Source organism: Spinacia oleracea, chromosome 6, assembly GCF_020520425.1.
Source record: "Spinacia oleracea cultivar Varoflay chromosome 6, BTI_SOV_V1, whole genome shotgun sequence".
NCBI lineage: Eukaryota > Viridiplantae > Streptophyta > Magnoliopsida > Caryophyllales > Amaranthaceae > Spinacia > Spinacia oleracea.
Window position 1 is genome coordinate 64,038,244 of NC_079492.1, and position 22,298 is coordinate 64,060,541.

The 22,298-nt window shown below is 35.7% G+C and overlaps 1 protein-coding gene and 1 long non-coding RNA gene across 2 annotated transcripts; both read right to left on the reverse strand.

Annotated features, from left to right (window-relative positions):
* Nucleotides 1–2,656: 2,656 nt before the first annotated feature.
* LOC110803743 (SKP1-like protein 20) lies at nucleotides 2,657–4,004 on the reverse strand. The gene is made up of 5 exons (XM_056832285.1): nucleotides 3,985–4,004; nucleotides 3,820–3,886; nucleotides 3,313–3,481; nucleotides 2,998–3,026; nucleotides 2,657–2,854 (listed from the first exon to the last, which is right to left on the reverse strand). Exons 1-5 carry the CDS (start codon nucleotides 4,002–4,004, stop codon nucleotides 2,657–2,659), a joined length of 483 nt encoding a protein of 160 aa, XP_056688263.1.
* A 15,725-nt stretch (nucleotides 4,005–19,729) lies between these two features.
* On the reverse strand, nucleotides 19,730–21,927 carry LOC110803748 (uncharacterized). Its single transcript, XR_002537548.2, has 3 exons — nucleotides 21,691–21,927; nucleotides 21,005–21,095; nucleotides 19,730–19,993 (listed from the first exon to the last, which is right to left on the reverse strand). It is a non-coding gene; the product is annotated as an uncharacterized lncRNA (long non-coding RNA).
* Nucleotides 21,928–22,298: the final 371 nt, after the last annotated feature.

The following is a 22,298-nucleotide window of genomic DNA, read 5'->3' on the forward strand; positions in this document are numbered from 1 at the left end:
CCGTTACCAATAGGGGGCGTTGCTATAAGTCTATGGTAACAGTTTCCCGAATTTAGGCAACACTTATGATAAACCGTTGCCATAAATATCTAAGGCAACGCTTTTTATAGGCAACACTTTTAACCTATGGCAACAATTATTCAACAACTTAAGCCAACATTTACACGTTTAAAGCAACAATTTTTGCCAACTTAAGGCAACACTTATTAGTTTGGTTTTGATAGAAGTTTAAAAAACTAAGGCAACACTTTCTTATACTTATGGTAATGCATCCAATTGTATTTATAGCAACGCTTTCTATTGAGTGTATGACAACGCTTTTATTTTTTGTTTTTTTTATTATGACAACACTTTCATTTGAGTTTGTGTCAACGCTTTCAATTGGTTTAACGCTTCATTCTCAAATGGATTTAGTTATCCATATATATTTAATGAATATGAACTGCATATAGTAAGATTTTCATAACAAATAGGTTCAAAAATGTATACATTTCAAATAGCTTAATTTCTTAAGCATAATATCTATTACAACATGTCTGAATAGTAAAAGAAAAACATATAGGCTCTAAAACTAAATCCATTAAAATAAAATAAAAAAAATCTTGCAATCACGGTCTGATTACTCTATTTTTTAAAACCTATCTACTATGTAATACTTATTTGCCAAAAATCCTATAAATCTTCACATATTTAAAGTAGCTTGTATTCTTGCATATATGCACCATCCTGCACAACAAACAAATCAAGTGCAACATTTCATAAGAAACTTACTATCAAGAATAAAATCAAAATACTGAAGAAGAAAAAAGAAGTTGAAAATGAATGACTAAAGCCAAGAATTTGAGCAGATTAAGTAGATCTGTTGATATGCCACTTAAAACCTGAATTACCATCGCGTGCATATGCCACTTCAAGTACATGTTTCAGTTGATCAATCTCAAATGACTTCTTCATGCTACAGAAAATATATAAAAAAGACAACTTCAAGTTCTTGACTTATGGAAGACATCTTATATGTATATGTAATTGCAAAGTAATTTTAATTACTAAAATTTGTAATTGATATCAGCTTAATTGCAAAGTAATTTTAATTACATATATTGATATCAGCTTAATTGCAAAGTTATTTTAATTACTAAAGAACTTGAAGTTTCTAGTATATGCTTGGTATAAAGTTATATGCGGAACAATATGAAAAAAGACAACCCTAAAAAAGATTTATGTATCCATTTTTGCTGCCATTCCTGGGTTCCCAATCCCTGACATCTCCCCGCTTCTCCCCTCATAAAGTCATGAAAATGTAAAGTAAAGAGAAAACGATATGGTTCATTTTTTATCAAAAAGAAAGAATCGTGATGAATCTATCGGAAAAAAGAGAGATCGTATATGTCAGTGAGATATGATCATCATTCCAACACCCTCCAATTTAAATTCCACCCAATAAAGTTCAATTTAATTAACAAGAAAAAAGAGAGGGAAACTGAAGATGAACCCTAATCTATACTGATCGAGTATAAAAAAAAAAATTAATACAAAAACTATAAACATATTTATTTATCTAAACCTAATACCAAGCACAGAGTATTATTCTTTATAAGAGTAAGAATTGAAGATAGAAGATTATAGTAGGATCCCCTCCTCGAAAGAGGTAAAATAAATCTAATCCTAATACTTATGTAATGAAAAAATTAATTGTGCCAATCAAGTAATCAATTCCCATGAATTAAAACACAGATTCAAGGGGTTTTTTAAAAAACAAATTCAAGGGTTTTGATCTCATAAAAAGAGAAATAATTTAGAAATCGGTGTAGTTTATTGGAATTGGAAGAATAAGTTAAAAGTGCAGGTAAACTAAGATGGAGTACCGCTAAAATGGTGTTGCAGAAGGTGCAGTGAACATAGCAGACGCGCTCTGAAGTACTGAACTCCATTGATATCTCTGATTTTTTTTTGGTCATTTTAAATAAATAGACAACAAAAATACAAATTTCTTTACTTCTTCAATTTATTTGATCAATCTTAGAGAGACAAAGGGGGGAAAGAGATAGAGAAAAAAAAGAAGAAAGAGAAAGAGGAAGAAAGAGAGATAATGTAATGAAAATGAGTAGTAATTAGCTATAACACACTATAGTCCATAAAGATTATGGTCGGTTGGGAAAGGATGAAACAAAGTGGGAGGGAGTCGTACGATTGAGCTTATTGTTCAGATAAGGGAATTTCATAGCTAGCCACTTCAAGTGCATGTTTCAGCATATACTAAAGAACTTGAATTCATGGAGTAAACAGAAAAAGGTAAAAAACGGACTTACCGGTATACCAAAGGCCCAAGATTTAGCAGCAACAGCTACTGCCTTATTCGAACCATTCATCCCTCAACCATCCTCACTATATACTCCAAGGAAGTATGCACTAAGAAACCACCCTGCATCATATACACATTACTAACGATAATTCAACTAATTTAGATAATTACTCCTCAAAATCATTACCCTAAGAGCCTCACACAGGTGTTATGTACACTTAGTTACCTGGGTATACATATTTCACCAAAGTCATTGGTTTCGCGGTGTATGATGCCGCGGGCTCAAGTGGAGGAAGGAGGTCGGAAAGGCTTAATATAACCTTAGTAGTGAATGGCTGTTGCAATGAAGTTGGATCATTCAAAGGCCCACTGGTTCTCCTTCCTAATCTCCGCCTCCTCTTCCTCGGTGAAGTCGTTCTTGATATGGAAGATCTTCCTGATCTCCTCCGGGGTTTTTCCTTTGATCATATCGGCTACGGTTTGGTAGTTTAAGTCCAGCCAACTCTTGATGTCCAGGTAATTAGCAGCCAAGATCAGGTCGAACAGGGTATTCTGGTCAAATTAAATCGTCAAAAATTAGGGTCAAATCAAATCAATAGAATGAAATGCAAATATTTCTACTAAAATTCAAACGAACGCATTGTAATAAACTTGGCACCAGATTATAATTACTGATCAAAAACACAAAAACAAACATGCCCAGATTCAATTTCAACGTAAAATGCTAAAAAGATCAACTAAGAATGCAGACAGAGCATTCATTTCAAACAACACTCCATCCAGACAGAACATCCATTTCAAACAACTCCCATCCATCCATCCATCAGGACCGTCCCTGAGCCAACAACTCTAAACATAACCCTAATCAATCATTAGACCTTGGCTTATCACTACGCGATGGTAATTCCTATTGGCTTTGTGGGTGCCCTTATTTATATCCTCTTTACTCTAACTACTTAAAGATGTGTATCTACAAGAATCAGAGTACTAATGCCAAAATCATATATTACCTTGGATGGAGCTCTTCTGATCTATATCAAGACTTAAATCGAACAATGTCTCGTGACTCTCGTCTCTAACTTTGACAATCTCACGCCTCAGGCACTTTGTTTCATTTGTCAATATACCCTGCATTTGTGTCTTTCCATTAGTAACCATGAAATAATTTGCAATATATTGCTGCAGTACAAATCAGCGATTAGGAGCATGATAAATCAGCCGAATTTATCAAAAGCTATAAAAAAATATTGCTGGAAGTCTGAAACAACCATCGCCCCACTCGATACAAGTCGTGTAGATGCAGGGTCTAGAGGACTCGAGACATAAAATAGTGCATAGCCTTGCCTTAATTAGTCTAAGATTTGTACAAATGTCTCCAAAAGATTACCCACATGAATATGATAACAATCTAACATGCAAAGTAGAAAGCTAATCATGCAACAAGAGACCTCAACTACTGGAAAAAAGAAGATGAGAAAAGCTCGATAAAGGACTCAAATAGTTATAGGTAGTCCAACCTGAATTTTTTTATGAACCCAAGTAACAAGAGGTTTCTTCTGTACACCATTGGCAATGCCATTCCAGCTACATTACAGAAGGGAGAAGCTGCAGCATTTGCATTTTATTGATAACTAGCAGAAAAATAAACTAATTTATCCAACACAACTTCTTACTAGGCTTACATTAAACATCCAACTTTCATTCCAATTGATTTCAGTGATAATGTACTCCGTATTTCATAACAAACTCAGTAAGAGTGTATCTGAAGGAAATAATGCCCTTGGTCCAAGTATGCATTCTATGTTAAGTCTAATAAATGCGGTTCAGTATTAATTAACAAGTTAATAATTCAGTGAGATCAAGTGAGCTGAATGCCTAGCTAGAGGCCGCTTCAGTTCAAGTGGAATTAATGATATTAATCCACAGCTTACTCTTGACTGAACCCGTAGGGTCACACAAATAGTACGTAAACGGATCAAGTATTTAATGGCATTAAATACTCCATCTATGGATATTCGGAATCGACGGATCTTGGTTTCAGTGGGAGCTGAGATCGTCACAGGCAAGAAATGAATACTTCGGAAACGATGATATTGCCGGAAACGGAAATATGGATCGTATCGGAAATATAAATATTATCCAAGTCGTAGATGTTGCCGGAAACGGAAACATGGTACGTATCGGAAAATAATATCGGAAATGGAAATATTGCCAGAATCGGAAATATTGCCGGAAACGGAAATATTGTCAGAATCGGAAATATTATCGGAATCGCAGCAGGACAAGTCCACATCAAGCTGTCTTTATTGTGATGGAATAGGCCATTACAAAAGAGAATGTCCAAAGCTAAAGGAAGATCAGAAGAACGGAACAGTCGTTCCATCTTCAGGTATTCTCGTTATAGACTGTTTACTTGCTAATTCAACTTCTTGGGTATTAGATACAGGTTGTGGCTCACACTTATGTTCCAATCCACAGGGACTAAGAAGAAGTAGAAAGTTAAGCAAGGGTGAAGTCGACCTACGAGTGGGAAATGGAGCACGGATTGCTGCATTAGCTGTAGGAACTTACTTTTTGTCGTTGCCCTCCGGGCTAGTTTTGGAACTGGAAGAATGTTTCCATGTTCCAAGTCTTACTAAAAACATTATTTCAGTTTCTTGCTTAGATGCTAAGGGATTTTCCTTTTTAATAAAAGACAATAGTTGTTCGTTTTATTTTAAAGAGATGTTTTATGGATCTGCTAGATTAGTCAATGGACTTTATTTATTAGATCACGACAAACAAGTATATAACATAAATACCAAAAAGGCGAAAAAGGATGATTCAGATCTCACCTATCTGTGGCATTGTCGATTAGGCCATATAAACTTGAAACGCTTAGAAAGACTTCAAAAGGAAGGAATTCTACAACCATTTTACTTAGAGGATTATGGTAAATGAGAATCATGTTTACTTGGAAAAATGACAAAGCAAACTTTCTCTAAAGTTGGAGAAAGAGCAAATGAACTATTGGGTTTAATCCATACAGATGTATGTGGACCAATGAGTACAAATGCTAGAGGTGGTTTCAGCTACTTTATCACTTTCACTGATGACTTCAGTAGGTGTGGTTATGTCTACCTAATGAAGCATAAGTCTAAATCCTTTGACAAATTCAAGGAATTTCAGAGTGAAGTAGAGAATAAATTAGGCAAGAAGATTAAGGCACTGCGGTCTGATAGAGGTGGTGAATATCTGAGCTATGAATTTGATGACCATCTGAAAGAATGTGGAATTCTATCAGAATTGACTCCTCCTGGAACACCACAATGGAACGGTGTGTCGGAACGGAGGAACAGAACCTTGCTAGACATGGTCAGGTCAATGATGGGTCAGGCCGAACTTCCATTAGAATTTTGGGGACATGCACTAAATACAGCTGCACTCACTATAAATAGAGCTCCGTCTAAAGCTGTCGAAAAGACTCCATACGAATTATGGTTTGGAAAGCCTCCAAATGTGTCTTTTCTTAAGATTTGGGGATGTGAAGTATACGTCAAACGATTAATTTCAGACAAACTTCATCTAAAATCTGACAAATGTATCCTTGTGGGCTATCCAAAGGAAACAAAGGGGTATTACTTCTACAATACATCTGAGAACAAGGTGTTTGTTGCTCGAGATGGTGTCTTTTTGGAGAAAGATCACATTTCCAAAATGACAAGTGGGAGAAAAGTAGACCTCGAAGAAATTCGAGTCGAACAACAAACTCTAGAGAATGCTCAAGATGACATTCAGGATGAAACTCAGAGATCTTTAGAAGAATCTGGTGAGAATCATGGTCAAACTAGAAATGTTACCCCGCGTAGATCGCAAAGATATAGATCTCAACCGGAAAGGTACTTAGGTATTTTGACGAACGAGAGCTATGACGTTCTATTACTTGAAAGTGATGAACCTGCGACTTACAAACAAGCTATGACGAGCCCTAGCTCCAAGCAATGGCAAGAAGCCATGCAATCTGAATTAGACTCCATGTCTGAAAACCAAGTATGGGATTTGGTCGATTTGCCAGATGGCTACCAAGCCATTGGAAGCAAATGGGTTTTCAAACTGAAAAAGGACAAGGATGGGAAACTTGAAGTTTTCAAAGCTAGATTGGTCGCAAAAGGTTACAGGCAAGTCCACGGTGTGGATTACGATGAAACCTTTTCACCAGTTGCAATGCTAAAGTCTATTCGGATAATGTTAGCAATCGCTGCATATTACGATTACGAAATATGGCAGATGGATGTCAAAACTGCTTTCTTAAACGGCGTTTTAACATAAACTGTGTTTATGACACAGCCTGAAGGTTTTGAGGATCCAAACAATGCTAAAAAGGTATGCAAGCTAAAGAAGTCAATCTACGGATTGAAGCAGGCATCCAGGAGCTGGAATATACGTTTTGATGAAGCAGTCAGTGACTTTGGTTTCATCAAGAACGCAGACGAATCTTGTGTATACAAGAAGGTCAGTGGGAGAATAATTGCTTTCCTAGTACTATATGTCGACGACATATTACTTATCGGAAATGACATTCCTATGTTGAACTCTGTCAAGATTTGGCTTGGGAAATGTTTTTCGATGAAGGATCTAGGAGAAGCACAGTACATATTGGGCATCAAGATTAACAGAGAGAGATCTAAAAGGATGATTGGACTTAGTCAAAGCACTTATATCAATAAGGTGCTTGATAGGTTCAAGATGGCGGACTCCAAGCGAGGCTACCTACCCATGTCTCATGGAATAACTCTAAGCAAGACTCAGTGCCCAAAAACACTTGATGAGCGTAGACGAATGAATGGGATTCCATATGCATCATTGATTGGTTCAATAATGTATGCTATGATATGTACACACCCAGATGTTGCGTACGTACTCAGTGCTACGAGCAGATACCAGTCAGACCCAGGAGAGGCGCATTGGACTGCTGCCAAGAATATTCTGAAGTACCTGAAAAGGCACAAAGATGACTTCCTGGTCTATGGTGGAGATGATGAATTAATTGTTAAAGGCTATACGGACGCAAGTTTCCAAACCGACAAAGATGATTTCAGATCACAGTCTGGGTTTGTCTTCTGCCTCAACGGAGGAGCAGTAAGCTGGAAAAGTGCTAAGCAAAGCACCATTGCGGATTCTACAACTGAAGCGGAGTACATTGCTGCACATGAAGCAGCAAAGGAAGCTATATGGCTAAGGAAGTTCATAGGTGAACTTGGTGTAGTCCCCTCCATTAAAGGACCAATTGCCCTGTATTGTGACAATAACGGAGCTATTGCACAGGCAAAGGAGCCTAGACACCACCAGAGAGTCAAGCATGTACTTCGTAGATTTCACCTTCTACGAGAGTTCGTTGAAAGAAAAGAAGTCGAGATAAGCAAGATTGGAACTGATGACAACATATCAGATCCATTGACTAAACCTCTGCCGCAAGCGAAGCACAACTCGAACACTACAGCTATGGGAATCAAGCATATTGGAGAATGGCTTTGATGTCTCTGTTTAATGTTTTAAAGTTTTAGAGTTTAAATCTTTGTAAAACATTATTGGTTAATCATTCACAATAAATGAAAAGAATTCATTTTTCCATTTAATTTGTGGTTTATTAAATGATGAGTCCCTTCAATTTGACGATATATTCAAGATACACTGTCAGGACCAGTCCTGTGACTAAGAAATGTCTATCAAGTGAACTTGAATGTCAAAGGTTGAAAATGGTCCCTAGTCGGAGTTTTCTATAAAATTGGACGCATAGAAAACGTTAGACGATTAGAATGCAAGATGACTATTAGTTCTGTTTCTTGAACTATGTGGACATGGCAATGTCATAATCATTTGCATAGATACTTACTTTGGGAAGACTAGTATCGGACAAGACCTATGAAACTTTACTGTAAGAGATGAAAATCTGTCATAAGTAAATTTCATTAAAATTATTAGACACTAAATCCTCAATACCTGAGTGATTTGAGATTACTTGTTTGAGAACTGGTTGCTTTGACGTTGACCAACCGTCGCACCTTAAAAGGAGGCTATAAAGGCAACGCTCAGGTAATCACCTATCAAACGAAGTCTAATCTCAAGATCGCAAGATTGGGATTGTCCTCCCATAAATCGGGATGAGATGCTTAAAAGTTGTACAAGGCCACTCGGAGAGCTAGAAACTGTGAAATGCATGGCCGTGCTCGGATGAATCATAGGCTATGATTATCTGTTTATTTGATCAGTTGAACTCTGAAACCGAGGAACACCTCTGGACATAATAAGGATGACAACTCTTACCTTATGTTCAAGAGCAAGCATCGAGCGACAAAGGAATTAGGAAATGCACACTTGTCCCTAAGGACAAGTGGGAGACTGAAGGAAATAATGCCCTTGGTCCAAGTATGCATTCTATGTTAAGTCTAATAAATGCGGTTCAGTATTAATTAACAAGTTAATAATTCAGTGAGATCAAGTGAGCTGAATGCCTAGCTAGAGGCCGCTTCATTTCAAGTGGAATTAATGATATTAATCCACAGCTTACTCTTGACTGAACCCGTAGGGTCACACAAATAGTACGTAAACGGAACAAGTATTTAATGGAATTAAATACTCCATCTATGGATATTCGGAATCGACGGATCTTGGTTTCAGTGGGAGCTGAGATCGTCACAGGCAAGAAATGAATACTTCGGAAACGATGATATTGCCGGAAACGGAAATATGGATCGTATCGGAAATATAAATATTATCCAAGTCGTAGATGTTGCCGGAAACGGAAACATGGTACGTATCGGAAATGGAAATATTGCCAGAATCGGAAATATTGCCGGAAACGGAAATATTGTCAGAATCGGAAATATTATCGGAATCGGAAAATAATTCCGGAAACGGAAATATTAAATATTTGTTCGAAACGGAAATTGATTCCGGAATCGGAAATATTAAATATTGTTCGTATCGGAAATGAATTCCGGAATCGGGAATTTAATCGGAAGCGTATCGTACGAATTAGCATCGGACGAGGCCCGCTAGACGAAGGCCCAGCACGAAGCCAGGCCGTCGCCCAGCGAGCCAACGCACACCAGCGCACGCCAAGCCTCGACCAGGCCCAGCGCAAGGCCAGGCCCAGCCAAGGCCTTGGGCGCGCGCGCGGAGCACAGCAGTGGGCCGAGCGCTGTGCGCCTAGCGTGGGCCGCAAGGCTTGCGCGGGTGTACGGTGCTCGTGCAATGCTTGTGCGGGAATCCCGAAGCAATCGGGATTCGAAGTGTGATTAAATCCTAAAACTATTAGATAATGATTATTTAATTAGAGTCCTAGTAGGGTTATAATTAAATAAATTAGTATCCTAATAGGATTCCAAAACCCTTTCCATAACTCTATAAATAGGTGCCTAGGGTCACATATTTTCATAGATTATTCAAGTATTCAAAGTGAGTTTTTGAGAGAAAATTCAGACACATTTCTTGACTATAAGTGCCGAAAATCTTTAGTACCTTAAGGGCGATTCTAGTTGGTCAATCTTAAGGCGGATCCGGACGTGCTGTGGACTATCTACGGAGGGACAACACTTGGAGTCCTAAAGACTTGTTCTTGTTCGGTTCGGGCGCAGCTAGGGAAGGCACGCAACAAAGAGTATGCATCTAAACTATGCTATATGATTATGTGTAAATAATATGTATTCCTGGCTAAATGGTTTTTCCGCATGATTTATGAATCGTCATATGTATCATAACCTAACAGTATCTTAGAGCATACTACCCTTCAGGGCCCAATGAAATAGTGAGCATTCTATATTCAGTTGATAGCAGAGTGCATGAGAAACAGATGGAAAAACTAAGAAAAATCTTAGCTTAGAATTCACTCTTAGTATGAGAAACAGATGGAAAAACTAACAGAAATCAGAATATCAGGCTTATGCTCTGTATTGTGTAACTTGAAAAGGCCAGGCAAAGCCAAGAGATGTATAAAAAGGCAGTTTCAACTATCTTCAACCAGTGATGCAAAACAGAAATATATCAAGATTCAAGATGTCAATTGAACTTGCTAAAGAAATAATGAACAAACAAAATTACATTAAGAACAAACTCATAGAACACAAAATTCTAGTTCGTGCATTATCCCAGCGCTAAACAGTTATTCATAGTCTATAAACGTTATCTCCATCATTGCAGACATTCAAAAGGAAGCTTCTAAGTTAGACTATGTAGTTTGTATGAAATTTAGTAGAGACATGGTTTCTAAGGCCCATAATCTTGCCCAGCAAGAGAGAAAGGCTCTGTAAGTTTATTTCTTTCTGTTTTAACTGTCAAATTTTTTTTTATTAAAGATGATAAGCAGTGTTGTTACTCAGATCTATTTATATAAACATCAAATACCCATGTGCAATGTTGGATGCTTGATGTGGATATGAAATACATTTATACATTGCATAAAACATCAATATATGCTGCATCAAAATAACAGTGCGTCAAGTCAGCCTAGAATTGGTCGGAAACACTACACAAAGGCACAAAAATACTAGTATTACTTTGAGATTAAATAGTGACAATAGTGCAGGGGTTGGGCAGTCTTGGCATGCACATATACTATCATATGGGTTAAATCCAGTTTCATTACTGATATTATGCAAACCAGTGGACGATGGAAGACCACATTTATTGACTCTTTTAGTGGGTGACTATAAGAGGAGGAGAGGTCTGCTCTTTAGAAATGATTCTTTTTTGTTCTGATGCAGTTCAGATTCAGCCGACTATTAGGTTTTAAGGTTTTATGCAGGTTATAGGTATCACATTAGTTAGTTTCTATGGTGTTAGTTGTGCGAAGTTTTTAAGGTTTTAATTTTATGAAATTCTCCTGGATTTTACAATATGTGGAACTTCCCTTACTACAGTTAATCAAACAGTGTGGATACATCAAAGAAAAGGGTACCTGCCAATCTAGAAGGAGAGAGAAGCAGGAAGAATAATCTTAGCAGAAAAAACACAGAACAGCAGGAAGAAACCCAAATAGGAGAGGAAACAACAGAAGGCAAACAAAGAGACAATATTCATTTAAACGATACCTGGTCGGGAATAACTTGTCGTCCTTTCTATAGCCTCAAGTTTACAACCAAATTTCGTAACACTAGTTACAAACTTACAACCAAATTTTAGCCATCTTTAATTTCTTAGTTTTTTCCCTTGGAAATAATATTAAAGGTATGATAGACCAGTAACATGCGCCAGTTATGCTATGCAGAACATGCTAACTTATTACCAATTAAAAAGTGAATTTAATCGTTCTTGCCATCAATAATTAATTTCTAGAGTGAAACGTTTGCGAACTAAGCAACTAATTGAAATCGGAAAAACCTCCTCTCATCTTAGATTTTAGCTCCTGAAGTGTTGGTTTAATCAATTCCGGTCCTTTAGGTTATTTCACTCCATTTATCTTCACTTTCGGCATCTTTCAACTGCAAAATTAATGACCCTGCACAGTCAATACTAATATGTTGTGAAATTCTAGTGTTAACACTATGAATAAAAACTCTAAATTGAGTTCCACTGTCGGAAAATGCAACCTAATCCCCAAATCTTAATATATTGAATTTGAAAAAGTTAAGCAAGAAATTAAAGACATTGACTTATTTACCCAAGAAGTTAAGCAAGCAAGAAGTTAAGCAACAAATGAATTGTCACAAAAATTACCAGAATTCAGATTAAAATCATCAAAATAACCCCCATGATCAACCATACAATTGATAAATATTGTGGAATCAACAAAAACAATTTGTAAATAAATCATACGCAGATGAATAATCAACATAATTCTCCAATTAAGAACCCTAATTTAGGCCTTAAAACCACACATAACATGCTATTGTAACTGGTTGATTAAACAACATACATAATTGAAAATTTAAGACCAAATTCGATGAGAAATGTACCGATTAACCTTGTCCTTCTCGCCAATTAAGAATCGCAATTTGTCAATTTTTCCTTTATCTCCAATTCAAAAACCCAATTGCGGAATTCAGATTCATCTTGCTTCAAGAAACGAAAATGAAGAGGATTGACAAGAATGAATAACGAAGCAGATGAAAGAGAAGAACATAGAAGAAGAACGAAGCAGATGAAAGCGGAGGACAAGGAAGAAGAACGTGAAAAAGGGTTTGGGGGTGAAAACATAAGGGTTTGGATGGAGGGAAACCATATAAATTATCTCTCTACGAAAATTTTCAATAACCTTATTTTTTAGTAAACAAAATTTCAGTAACTTTTGATGTTTTAATTTCTAATTTTTAATTATTTTTTTAGATACTTGACAAAAAAAATCGTTGCTATATTTCATCAGAGTATTAATAAATATAAACTGTTGCAAAAAAATAATCAAATTATACAATTGTTGCCATAGTTTTTATTTAGCAACGCTTTTCTAAAGTCAAAGTTTACTCAAGTTAATAATTATTTAACTGTTGAAATAACTATGATATAGCAACGCCAGTGAAAATGTTGCAAAAAATGACGTTGCTATAACCCTTTTTTGTTGTAGTGAAATTGTAAAGGAAGTTCGGCTTGACCCATCATTGACCTGACCATATCGAGTAAGGTCTTGTTTCTCCGTTCCTACACTCCATTCCATTGAGGTGTCGCTGGAGCAGTCAATTCATAAAGAATACCGCATTCTTTTAGATGGTCATCAAACTCGTGGCTAAGTTATTTACCTCCTCGATCTGATCTTAGAGCTTTGATTTTCTTGCCATGTTGATTCTCTACTTCATTTTGAAATTCTCGGAATTTCTCAAACGATTCAGACTTGTGTTTCATTAAGTAAATATAACCATATCTACTGAAATATTCCGTAAACGTTATGAAATAGCTGAAATCACCTCTAGCTTTTCTACTCATAGGTCCGTATGTATTAGCCCTAGTAGTTCTCTTGCTCTTTCTCCCACCTTTGAGAAAGGTCGCTTTGTCATTTTTCCAAGTAATTAAACAAGATTCGCATTGATCAATCTTCTCTAAGTCGAATGATTCTAGACTTCCCTTCCGTTGAAGTAATTCCATGCGCTTTGTGTTTATATGGCCTAATCGACAATGCCACAGATTTGTGAGATCGAAATCACCAGTTTTAGCCTTTTTAGTATTTATGTTATAAATGTGTTTGCTCGTATCTAGCACATATATACCATTTTCTTGTTGTGCTGAACCATAAAACATTCCATTCAAAGCAAAAGAACAACTATTGTCTTTAAATTGAAAACTAAAACCTTTAGAATCCAAACTTGAAACGGAAATGATGTTTCTGGTGATACCAGGAACATAGTAACAATTTTCTAGTTCCAAAACAAAACCACTAGGCAAAGAAATAAAATAAGATCCTACGGCTAATGCAGCAATCTGTGCTCCATTTCCCACGCGTAGATCCATCTCGCCTTTATCAAGCCTTCTACTTCTCCTTAGTCCCTGCGAATTGGAACATAAGTGTGATCCATAACCAGTATCTAATACCCAAGAAGTAGAATTAGCAAGATTACAATGTATAACATACATACCTGAAGGAGAAGCAACGTTTCCGTCCTTCTTCTCTTCCTTTAGTTTAGGGAAATTTCGTTTGTAATGACCAATTTCATTACAATTGAAGCATTGCGATGTTGAAGGAGAAGCATTTTTCCTCATCTTGCTCTTGGAAGGCGCCAGTTGCCCTCCGGGAGTAGATAAAGATGCAGCCTTGCTTTTCTTCCCCTTGCACACTTTCTTGAATTTGGTGCACTTCACATTCAAAGGGTCTTGCTTGAACTTAAGGATTCTCTTGAATTTCTCGAGCAACTCCATAAGTTCACAGAATGTGCTCTCTTTCTGATTAAAGAGATAGTGCATCTTAAACCCCTCATAATCCCTATGAAGAGAATTCAGCACTAGTGCAATAGCTATTGACTCTTTGACGGAACCACCAAGTCTTTCACTTGTGAAAAATAATCCAGACATCATATTCACATGAGACCGAATTGGTGTGTTTCTGTTCATCTTAGTTGAGTAAATGCGCTTTTGTGCCTCTAGAACCTCATTCTCTAGACACGGCCTATGTGGGGTAATGAGTTTGAGATTGCTCATTGAATTAGCCAATTCATCAACCCTGTTGCCACCAGTTTGGCCCTTGGGTTGAAACCCCACACGACATCTATCCCCAAGTCGACTTAGGAGAGCATGAGGCTCAAAAGTAATGAACCTCCCTCTCCAATTTTCGGGAATAGATTTTAGGATAAACTCCGTGACAAGGTACTTGTGAAGTGCCCAATTTCTGTACCTTTCTGGAGTCATACCCTGTGCATTATAGCTAGGAAAATATTGTTCAATGACATAGTGCATGTCGTTAACTTTTAAAACTTCGATAAGTTTCCTTTCGCATTCAAGAGAGTTAGTCAAGTTTAACTCGACATCCAGAATTTCCGATGATTTGATTGTTGTTATGTTTGCGGCCATTTGATTACTACATTTGAAAAGAATTTGCAATAAATAACCATTCATAACTTAATAAATTTAAAATAAATGCTAGCATGCAATCATTAAAGCTATTAAACATTTCATTCATGCATAAGAAAAACATGGTCCAAAATGAATGAAACGATTCCAAGATCCTAAAAGTCCTAAATCCTTAAGCAGCTTTGGCATGTCTTAAGTATTTTAAGATTCTAGGTAAGCAAAACCTATTGCTAGTAATCTCCAAATTACTCTTGGTTAATAAATTAATACCATAATTTATCTCATTGCCACAACATAATGCCATTGTTGTTTGAGTTGAAACCACAATCAACGTGCTCCTTTGGGACGCCTTACCATCTAAGTCAACTAATATAGCACCTCGCTTTGGCGTAAACCTACTACGTTAGATCCTTAGATTTTTGTAAGTGCTTGATTTGGAAGGCAACTTTTGAACTCAATATTACTTTGGACCTAGTTGTTTCTATGTTGGTTCGATTATTTAGTGAACTAAATCTAATCGAGCATACAAATAACGCATTCATGCATTCATTCAATATATAAAAGCATAAATAAAATTGGTGAACTAGTATGGCCCAAACCTCTTGTCTTGAAGCATCCAATCTTCTTCACCATCTTGTTAGCTTGGCATCGTCTTGAATCTTCATTCAATGCTAACTTAAAGTTCTAAACTAGAAATACTTGAAATAATAAAAATTACATCAAAATTTCAATGGTTCGCAGACCATATTTTAAAACTTTACATTCAAAGATAAAACGGTTCGCAGACCGTATTTAACTATCCTATATTGGCCATACTAGTCACTTGGAGTACCTACATTAAATAAAATATACATTCTATGCATTCACCCATTCGTATCCTAAAACGAATGGCCCATTTAAATATGCAAGTATTTACGTGAATTATTTAAAATTCACGTTCACATAAACGCGTCTTAAAAGATTAATCAATTTCCAAATTATTAATCCTTAGAATTTATTCTAATTAAAATAAAGCGACCTACGAAAATAATTAAAATAATTATTTCATTTTAATTTCATTAAGCGGCTCCCACTCAAACAAATAATTATTCCGGATAATTAAATATTTAATTATTAAATTAAACTCACGGCCCGGTCCAAGTTAAATAAAATAATTATTAATTATCCCGTTAGCCATTTTAATGCAAATACAAATTTTTAAAGCCCAACAAAACGAAAAATGCCCAAAAAATGCAATGCGGGCTAGGCTAGCTTGCGCCCAGCCCAACACTTCCTCGTGCTGTGTGGCCTACGAGGCACACGAGCACTTCGCCCATGCCCCCGCAGCAATCGCACAGACATACCGCAGCCTTGCGCTGCTGTGTGGCACTTCTGCTCGCTGTTGTGCTCGACGCTGCGCGCAACAAGGCAAGGCAGCTTGCCCTTGCTTGCTCGCAGATCGCAAGCCAAGGCTTGCTGCCTTGCTCGCTCACTCCGCCGCAGGGCGGCGGCACGCAACACCCTTGTTGTTGCCCGCATTGTTGTGGCTCGGCAATGGGGAGGCAGGCCGCGTGGCTACGACAAGCAACCCGTCCACACACCCCTTGTGTTCGTGCCTTTGGTTCGTGCAAACTAACCAACTAATTAAAAAAATCAATTTCACGAACATATTTGCATTTAGTTAATTTTCACAAAATTAACAATTTTTATTTTCGAAAAATAACGACTTTACGATTTAATTAATTTTTAACAACAATCTGATTTTGTTAAATTTATTAAATCTAGGCTAACTTTATTCATATTTTAAAAACGAACAATGTCAGCAACAAAATTTGAAATTTTGATAATTGAATCTAAAACTTTAAATCGTTCTAAACATTTAAATTTCAGATTTTTACCAATTTGGTTTAAGTGTTGATTAAAATTAACGAATCTAATCAAAATTTTAATCCAATAATTTTTAAAATCTTCCAGTTTACATGAAATTATATTTGCTTTCCCAATTAACCAAATTTCCAGATCTAAATTATTTTAAAAAATCATTTAGCGATCTAAAATTTACGAAATTAGTGAAAGCAAAATTAGGGTTTATACTTAAGATTTATGGCCGAAATTTTTACCATGATTTTAAATTATACCCAACAGCATTGTGTCCAAATTTAAATCAATTCCGAGTAGTTTAGGTCGACCAATTAATTGAAAAACTTTCCGAATTTGTTAATTTTAATTCGTTAATTAACAAAAACGCACAAAAACACATACTTCAAAGCCTGTTTTTGCAATTCCGTTCTCATGAGTTGATCTTAGAAAATCGTTTTCAATCAGATTAGGGTCAGAAAAGTCGAAAATACGAAACTTTTTGAATTCAGAACTTATTACATGATTCATCCAAAAATCCATAATAATTCGTAAAATTCAATAAAAAAATCCAAAAAAATCGACAACATGCAAAAAAAATAAATCATGCTAAAAAATGCTTTGAATACATAAGGCTCATGATACCACAGTAGGGGAAAACAGTTAAACATACATAACATGTGCGGAACATCCCCAAAGCCAGGAAACATGTATAAAGCACATGTTAAGCATACTTACATTTGAAGCGTGTTTTCCCGAGTATAGTATCAACGAACACGAACAAAGAACTCCAATTTTCGTTCATCTATTTGGTTCACCGACACGTTCAAATTCGTCTTGATTATTGTAGCTTTGACAACATACAAGATAGTTTGCTTTTCGGGATGAACAGTTTTTAGTTGAGAGCAAAAATTGAACTACGTAATTTTGGAATTAGGTTTAGGTTACTAGAAAAACTAAATTGTGTTGTTGTGGGAAAATTATAACCTAATGTTATATTAAGTGTAACCGGCCAAGACCAAAGGCCTTGACCGGCCACACACCACACACGCACGCACAACCCATGCTCACAGGGATAACTATGGTCAAAGTTGTATCTTGACAAATGCACAAGTCAAAGTGTTGCAATTTTTTTGAAATGGGAGAAGTAGTAAGGAGTATATGCAACTTTGTGTAACGTACTTTTTTATTCTTTTAGAGAGAACTACAAAGGACAAAGGGTGAACAAGGTGTACACGGTATTCGGTCTTAGGTCTTGAATACACTCCTTTAAGACTTTAACAAATAAAATAGCTAGTTGACATCCATTGTACTTGTTTAATACTTTGTATATGTTAAAATGTTTAGCCTTAAAGTTGTCAAAAAGTCACCCGGCCCAAAAAACTAACATGAACCGGCTTGTAATCGTAAGTACTCGGACCCGGCCCAAGACCCGAAATGTTGTTGAAACAGGAAACCCATAACCCGACCGTTTCGAACCCTTAAAATCGACGACCGATTTCGACCGGTTAATGTATGGCCCGAAGCCAACACCAGACTGGAATATAAACGATAGCTTAACTGACCCGACCGGACAATGACCCGAACCCGGTTCAACCATGATTGTTAAACTCCCGATTCGGATCTTACGATCCTACGATTCTACGATCCAAAAACACGCCACTGGTCCGGATCTTAGGTAGGATCTTAATGTGTGTAGGATCTTACGATCCTATCTCGATAAAAATTTTGAGTGGTGGGATCTTAATACGATCCTACGATTCTACGATCCGATCCAACATACAATATTTCAAGATAATAACTTTTTTTATTACTAAATATTTCATAATCACGTATCAGTACAAATATCATACTTTTCTATCAATAAATTAGTTATAAAAAAGTATCTTATTCACTTAAAAGTACAGAAATTCATATAACTTCGGCAACCTTGCGCGTATCTTATTAATTGCTCTTGTATCTACACAAGTATTAATCTTATGTGAGCAAAAAATAACATTTAAGTAATAAGATTACACGAATACATGATTGTTCATTTCATTTTAATAATATAACCATTATTTTTACTATTTAGTAGGATCTTACGATTCTACGATCCGATTCTATCGATCCGATCCTACCCCATTCATCGATCCAAAGTAGGATCCCGATCCTGACAACCTTGGGTTCAACACCCGACCTGATCAACCCACGTTAATCGTTATAGCGGTATACTATTGTAGGCTTAAACTCTCAATAGTCGAACTATGCATATAATCTAATTGACATCTTAATAATCTTAATGATAAATATTTCCTACGTGGCTTGATCATCATTATCAATTTCAAACCAAATGGTAGTTATACGCACTTTTAGGTCCTATATTCAAATAAACTCGAACCCCTTTTCAATAATTTTGACTAAACTTACCATATTTGCTAGTATGTAAAATCTTACAAAATATGTGTCGCCTATGTTTAATAAATACTTCGTAACATACTTATAAATTTATGCTATAAAATGTTGAGATGACCACAATTATTTACTCGTAATCCCATATTAACTTTAGATATGTATTGATTTGACAAAAACACACGATAACTTGGTTTAAATAAAACTCAAAATTGAAATAAATAAATCATTAACTTTTACAATATAAAAAAAATTTAATTATAAGGTTAAAACTTGACTTGACCTGATAATTATTGGACCCGGTCTTAACCCGTATCCGAGGGTGAACTCGAGCTGAATTTTAACCAACCCGATAATTATCCGATTCGAACTTGACCAGAACCCAAAATTAACTGCTACAAGCCCGACTCACGCCCGACTCACTAAGAGTCGAACCCGAGATTGTACCCGGTCGGAATAAGACCAGACGTGAACCCGACCTATACCTGAAATGAGAGAATAACTCGACATGAACCCAACAAAAAATCAACATGATCGAACCCCACCTGAACCCGGGTGATAAAACAACCTGAAACGACCAGACTAGATCATGACCCGAGACCTGAGATGATCAAACTCGAATCCGACACGAGTAACCAACTTGACAGCTCTGCGTAGGTTCTGTTTTTAAATACACATGTTACCAACTTCGGATCAAATAAGTCCGTTTTTCTGATCCACGAGCAATTTGAGTTCAAAATACGAACAAAACATAATTCGATTAAAAGGTAACAAGAAAATACAAATGCTAAGAAAACATTCATGAACCTACGGGAACCATAGATCCGACATAGGTAAATTACTTTTCTTTATTCTAATTAATTAAGGGAAAATTACAGCGAATTTAATTCGTAAGATGGATGTTATTACAAATCTTCCAGCACTCCAGCAGCTTAGAAGGTTTATGAAGCAGGTGCATCCATCGCCACAACACACACCTCCGGATCTGATAAGGGCCTGCATAACCAACAATCCTCGTAAAATTAATATTGAGTTACATAACTCTATTACCTCTATTTTTCCGTTTTATTATGTGTCATAATATTTTATAAATTGTGATTTATACAATTTTTGACATAAAATTTTACTATCTACCCCTTTTACCTCGCAATATTTATAAGTTTTCACTCACTTTCTATTACTTTATTCATCTTTTTTCCTACACCCATCCTTTTTGACACTCGCTCACATACTTATCCATAATTTATTATATCCATCAACTTTTTTGCACAATTTACTTTTTTGTCTTAATATTTATGTAAATAGTACTCCCTCCTTCTTTTTTTGTTTTTTACGTTTGATATTTTTCACGCGTTTTAACGATTAATTAATTTGCATCGAGATTTCTCAATTTTTTTTATTTAAACAAAGATAAAGTACGTTTATTTATAATGTTTTCACTTTTATCAAAATTCTGATATTGAAAAATGAAAAAAATTAATGTCCCAATGGAAAAGTGTGAGATATTAAATGACCCAATGAATTTAATCGGCTAAAATAATAATTTGACACAAATTTTGATAGACTACTAAGTCATTTATGTGATAACATAAAAGGAAATGTAAAAAACATTTTGAAATACCAAAAAAGGAAAACGTAAAAAACAAAAAGAGACGGATGGAGTATTTGTATAGATCATTATGAATCGGAAGTAGTATGACATTATGTATGGGCTACAACTTTTCTGTGAGACCCGTCTTATCGAAAAAACCACTTTAATTGCTTAACTAATCGGTTTAATTGTTTAACTAATTGATTACAATGGTTAACTAATTAGTTTTAATGCTTAATTAATTGGTATCAACACTTAACTAATTGGTTTTATGGCTTAACTTATATGATATCAACACAGCCTTTTATGTACCGTCCTATATAAAAGTTTTTAATGTATTGGATAAGTTATAGCTGTCAAAATAAAGAGGATAAGTTACGATATTCGGAACTACGGAGTATATGTAAATCACGCACCTTGACTCCTTGAGGGCAACAGATCACGGCTACTCCATTTCCTTGAGTTAAGTTCGTGGGCTGGATAGCGGGCCGTTTGGAGCCGTTTTTACTGCATCATATGAGCCGAGAGTTATTAGTAACTGTGGGCCATGGGCTTTAATAGGAACGATATCATGTGGAAAATGAACTATTATTAAAAAAAAAATATTAAATGGAAAGAAATCAGGTTAGATCCTCGGGGATAGTCAACCTAACTTATCCTAGAATCCTAGTGAATGAGGAAAAAAACGGAGGAGTCAAACGACAAAAACCAAAACAACATAGAAAAATAAAAGATTATCTTTTCTGCCAAGCAATCCGCAAGAAAATGGACTGTTATTGAAGGAACTATTAACCTTTTTTTATTGTTTTTTACACAACTTTTTATGTACTACATAAATTAATGTAAATATGAACATGCCATAAAAAAATTGTAAATATGAACATGTAAATAGACTATTAAGCTCCCCTCTAAAAAACAAAGACTATTAAGTTACGTCTTTTTGTCATAAATTATTAAATTGTAAACCAATCTATCTTATATCTGAATTTTTTTATAATATAGATCATATCAATATGATAATATAGTTATTTGAACTACGTACGCATATTACTATGTATTTATGAATATGCTCGAATATGACATATCTAATTAAGAATTTCACCTTGGGGATGGTAGCCCATGTCTTTGTGACCCGCTAGTGGATATGGTGAACGGACAACGGGCGTGGACGAAGTTGGAGGATGCCTTGCATCAACAAAGATGGAAGATAGCACAAGTAGTAGCATTAGAAGCATAGCCCTAGCTACAACACATCCCTTATGAGCCATATTTTATTTAGTGTTACTCGATCTTTTCTTCTTTTTACTCTTTATCAAATGAATTTGATGAGTTATTTTCCTATCGAATCTTACCCAATATATAGGAGATTGTTTGATTCTTTCATTATTCTTGTTGGCAAGTTGGAGGTGTTTGATTCTTTCATTATACTTTAGTTATTTACAAGTAGGGAAGAAATAATAATTGATGAAGATAGAAGGACCTACTTGCCATGTGTAAGTAAATTACTCTTGGATAAATTGGCTAATGAGCATCTTTCATCTCTATTACTCCATACTTCATCCATTTCATTAACCGGTACCGATGTTCAATGCACAACTTTTAAATACTAACTAGCTTTTGGGTCTGGATAATACCTCGGGTTACTACATTAATAATACTCATATTTATTTGTATATAATTTTTTTTTTGCAATGATAACATGAAACACCT